Source organism: Octodon degus, unplaced genomic scaffold, assembly GCF_000260255.1.
Source record: "Octodon degus isolate 3935 unplaced genomic scaffold, OctDeg1.0 scaffold00080, whole genome shotgun sequence".
NCBI lineage: Eukaryota > Metazoa > Chordata > Mammalia > Rodentia > Octodontidae > Octodon > Octodon degus.
This window is the reverse complement of record NW_004524656.1, coordinates 90989-96096: the sequence shown is the minus strand read 5'-3', so window position 1 is coordinate 96096 and position 5108 is coordinate 90989. Positions and strand designations below refer to the sequence as shown.

The 5108-nt window shown below is 36.5% G+C and overlaps 1 protein-coding gene across 1 annotated transcript; it reads right to left on the bottom strand.

Moving 5' to 3' along the window:
* Positions 1-3569: 3569 nt before the first annotated feature.
* LOC101568178 (olfactory receptor 145-like) lies at positions 3570-4511 on the bottom strand. The gene has a single exon (XM_023721097.1). The coding sequence runs from the start codon at positions 4500-4502 to the stop codon at positions 3570-3572; it is 933 nt and encodes a 310-aa protein (XP_023576865.1). The 5' UTR covers positions 4503-4511.
* Between the last annotated feature and the right edge of the window lie 597 nt (positions 4512-5108).

Here is a 5108-nt window from a genome sequence, read left to right as displayed (position 1 = left end):
TCAAACTCAGGACATTGCCACTGAGCTATTTCCCCATCCTTGGAGTGGTTTGTTTTGATTTTTAAGTAATTGTGTAAGTTCTGATGGGGAAAACCTGCTCATATTGTGGCAGCCTGAAAGAGAAGTGAAGAGAGGAGCTGCAGAGAAACTTGCAGCACGCCCTCCTAGGTTGTCCCCAAGTGGACTGCCTCCTCCACCCCTTCCAGCTACAGCCATCTCCTCCTGACAGCACATTAGGCGTGGCTTTATGGGTGGATTAATCCACTGACTGGTACAGCACCAGTGTAATTCAATCACCTTCCAGAAGCCAAATCTCTGGACATGTGTACATTTCAGGGGACATTCTAGATTTAAACCAAAGCAAGTATACATTAGGTCTATAGAATTCATCAACCTAAACATAACTACAAGTTTGAACCCTGCATCTACAGTAGGGTCTACATCTCCCCACCACCATACCTTCGTCACCATTGAAAATACCATTTTATACTGTGTCTACATAAATTTAACGATTCTAAGATTCCATATATAAAAGGCACGATGAAGCATTTCTCTTTCTGTGCCATGCTTGTTACACTTCATATATTTTCCTCCAAGCTTAGCTCATATGTCCTCAGAAATGACATGATCTTCTTTTAAAGATCAAGAAATAGTCCCGTGTGCACATATGTACATGGCTTTATCCATTCACCTGTCAACGGATACTGAACTTGATTACATATCTGACTGTGGCTAGTGCTGCAGTGAGAACGGGATGGCTGACATCTCAGAGGTAGTAACATCATTTCCTGTGGAAGAACATAGGATTCTGGGTCATATGTCAATTCTAAATTTAATTTTTCAGGAATTTTCATATGGTTTTCTGTAATGGCTGCACTAATCCACATTTCAACCAAGAGCACACAAAGTTCCCTTTTCTCCATACCCTTGCGAGAACTTCTCTGTGTTATTTTATAAAGACCATTTTAGGAAGTGAGTGGTGATAGTTTACCATAGTTTTAACTTGAATTTCTTGATTTTACTGATGTTAAAGGACTGTTTATTTCCTTGAAATTGAAAGCTTTACCACTAATGTAGAAATATTATTTCTGAGTACAGTAGCATAGGCAAATTCCATGGCTTCCAATTTGACGCTTAGCTCTGACAACTCCAAATCTTTTATATGTTCTCCATAATTTCTTTAGTGTCATTCACCTAAGAAACAATAACAAAAAAATGTATGGATAACCCTGTGTGCTGGATGCTAACTGGCTGACTTCCTCTTGAAAGAAATCCAAACATAATTAGAGCTTAGTTTAGGGACTAAATCAGCGCCTTTGTAAGCTTTGCTACCCTTAGCTTCAAAAAGTGTATTTTAAATGATTTAACTTTAAAAGAAATCTGCCTCTTATCAAAATAAAACAGACTTCATCTGTATTTTGAGATTCTTCAAATGAAAGATCAGAGTTCCTGCTTAATGCAGCCTTGATCACATAAGCAGTAACGCAATACCCAAGAAATAACACACCTACGCAGTGCCTGCGAAGGACAGCAAATGACACAGGTGTTAATTTCTTACTTAAATACTCTTTTACTTAATAACAAAAATGTTCCATCAAAAAGGATTTTAAGTAAAGGAATTTTTTCAAAAACCAAATTCAACTGTTTACATAGGAGAAGAACTGCCTTGGAACAGTCAAATGGGTTGATATTCAAGTCATCAGGGAACAAGTGTCAACTACCTCAAAATAAGAATTTAGCAGTGCTGTATGTTTAAGTCCAAACAAATCAACAAGGAATTTATCCTTAATGTAAAATACCTAAATATTGAATGGACATTTTCAAAAGGTAAACATGCCATGTATTGTTATATTTCTTTGGGAAAATATTTAAATTGTTACTTGGGATATCAGGTTAAGAATTTCAGTGTAGTCACCTTTTTATTGTTTTCTCACAAGGAAAATCATCTGTCATTCTGCTCTTCAAAAGACAACAACATTTATTCTCCAAAGAACCTTGTTTTCTCTGATAAAAAAAGAAGAATTAATGCCTTAATGTAGAAACAACGTATGAAAGCCAGAAGTGATTTTTTGTTGCCTGGTTCACCTGCCCACTGAGTAGGTTTTTCCTTAAAATTAAATAACATAAGCCTGTATCAGAGCCAGAAAAAAATTGTGATCTTCATATTTCCAGCTTCTACCACAGAAGAATAGCATAATAGCTTCCATGTTCCTGCTATTTTACTTTTTAAATTAAAGTTCAAAAGCTTTACCAAAGCTTTATAAATACTTATGGGTTAATTTCTGGTGCCCACAAAAAAATGAAATTTGACTAAACAATGATGAATAATTACAGTGCTCTACAGTACTAAACACACACTCAGATTAAAATGCTATTTAAATTTTCATTGGTCATTCTCCGAACAGAAACACCTCCTTATTGTGTTTCTTTGAAAACTAGTTTGAGTTCTATTCTCTCTCAAGTCTCTAACTCTCTCAATTAAAAGAACTTGAAAACCAATTCTAGCCATTTTTTTCCAGATTACTATGTTCCAAATTTGAGGCAATCATCACCCATCTATACTAGCCTGACATGTATCTTTCTTCCCAACAAAAATAACCATCATATCATTCTTCTGAATAGCAACAAAAATATTAATAATGCAACAATAACTGTTGGAAAAAGCCATACATTCCCCTAGAATAGCATCTACTTTCAAAAAACGTAATTTTCTTGTATGTCATATTTAATTAAAATTTGAGAATATGAAACAGAAAGTATCACTGAAAAAGTAGTAGGTTTAAAATCAGGAGACTAATGATCCAGTCTAAGCTTTGTCTTTAAAGGGCTGTAGAAATTTATGGTACTTATAGACCTCTTTTAATTTCCATATCTCATCTGTACAATATCCATGTGCTGATAATCTAGCATTTGCTAGCTAAACTATACAGAATGCACACAGCATCTCTAAATATATACAGAGTCTCTGCAGAGTCTCAGTGTTCATGGCTGCAGTCTGGGTTTCATTGGACAGATTATGCAGAGATAGCTATGTCTGTGAAACATCACCATTTGGAAGACATACAGTCTTTCCCAGTAGAGGAAGGGAAGCCAAGAGTAGAGACAGAGTATCTGGTTCATGCTCTGTTACAACTTGCCAGTAAGAATGGTCCTTCCCAATGACATTAGTCACCTAGATTTATTTTACTTATTCACCTGCAAAAACTTCATTATGAGAAAAAGATCATAATGACAATGAAAAACACAAAGGAAGAAAAGTATTTTTCTAACAGAATTTGTAAATATGAAAGATACTAAATGATAAATCATGGAATTGGCAAGAAAAGAAATAAAATCTACTGTTAAAAAAAAGGAGAGCCTGGGGAGATGGCTCAGTAGAACAAGCACTTCCCTGGCAAGCACAAGGGCCTAACTTCAATCCCCAGTTCTGAAAAAAAAAAAAAAAAGGAAAATTAAACATGGTTTAAATTTTCTTCCTCTAGGTAAGAAAGAAATATAAGAATTCAGCCAATAAAAATATTTTAAATAAGCATAATCTCTTCACAAATGTAGAGACATACTGAATTTAATCAAAATTTTCTCTTGCTCAAACATTTTCTCAGGGCAACTTTAACATCTTTGTTCCTTAAACTGTAAATTAAGGGGTTCATCATAGGAACAACAATAGTATAGAAAACAGAAGAGATTTTTCCCTCATCCATAGACACCGCAGAGGATGGTTTGAGATACATAAAAGCACCTGATCCAAAGAACAGAGAAACTGCAATTATGTGGGAGCTGCAGGTGCTAAAGGCTTTGGACCTGCCCTCAGTGGACCTTAGTTGAAGGATATTAGAGAGGATGAAGCCATAAGAGATGAAGATGGTTGTGCTGGGCACAATGATGTTGATCCCCACCACAATGTAAACCTCTAGTTCAATGACATAGGTGCTGGAGCATGAGAGCTCAAGCAAAGGGAAAATGTCACAGAAATAGTGGTTGATGGTGTTTGCGTCACAGAAAGTCACTCTTAGCATGCATCCTGTGTGGGCCAGAGCACCAGCAAATGCCATCAGGTATGAGCCAAGCATTAGGCTGCAACACACTTTAGGCGACATAACAGTGTTATACAGAAGTGGACTACAGATGGCCACATAGCGATCGTAGGCCATCGAGGTCAACGTATAACATTCAGCAATGATGAAGAAACTGAAAAAGTACAGCTGGGCCATACACCCTCTGTAAGAGATAACGTTCCTTTTTGACATGAAGTTCATCAACATTTTGGGTGTGAACACAGAAGAATACCAGAGATCAATGAAGGACAAGTTGAAGAGAAAAAAGTACATGGGAGTGTGAAGATGTGAAGTCAGCCCAATGAGAGCTATCAAACCCAAATTTCCTAGCACAGTTACCATGTACATTGCTAGAAACAGGAAGAACAGTGGTATTTGGATATCAGGCTTGTCTGTCAATCCCATCAGAATAAATTCATTCACAAAAGAGTCATTTTCAGGAGCCATTCTTCTCTGTGGTAATCTATGAACAGAGAAAAAGAAAACAAGTTGCATCAGAGACCACCTAAGTCATCCAACAATATGTGAGAAATGTCTTAAAATAACAAATCTACATACAAAGGATTTAATATTGCCTTTAATATTGCCATGATGTGGAGTGACATTGCTTTTTTCTATTCAAAGCCTAAATACCTAATTATCATAAAACAATTACCAATTTAGCCATGGAGCTGAGGCCAGCACTACTATATGCAAACATGACTGCTAGGGAAATTAATCAAGAAGGGAAAAAAATGCTAGGTCAAACATACAATTGTATTTCTCTCATCTTATCATTTCTTTCTTTGCCCGGACTCTTTCTTTAACAAAACATTTGGAGGCAGAGTTCTTTCATCTTTGTGCTGACATCTATAGTAAGTTTGGCAGGGTTGGAATAATGAACCATTTCTAATCCAAAAGCAGCAGCAGCAGCAGCAGCAGCAGCAGCAGCAGCAGCAGCAGCAGCAGCAGCAGCAGAAGAAGAAGAAGAAGAAGAAGAAGAAGAAGAAGAAGAAGAAGAAGAAGAAGAAGAAGAAGAAGAAGAAGAAGAAGAAGAAGAAAGAAAGAAGAAGA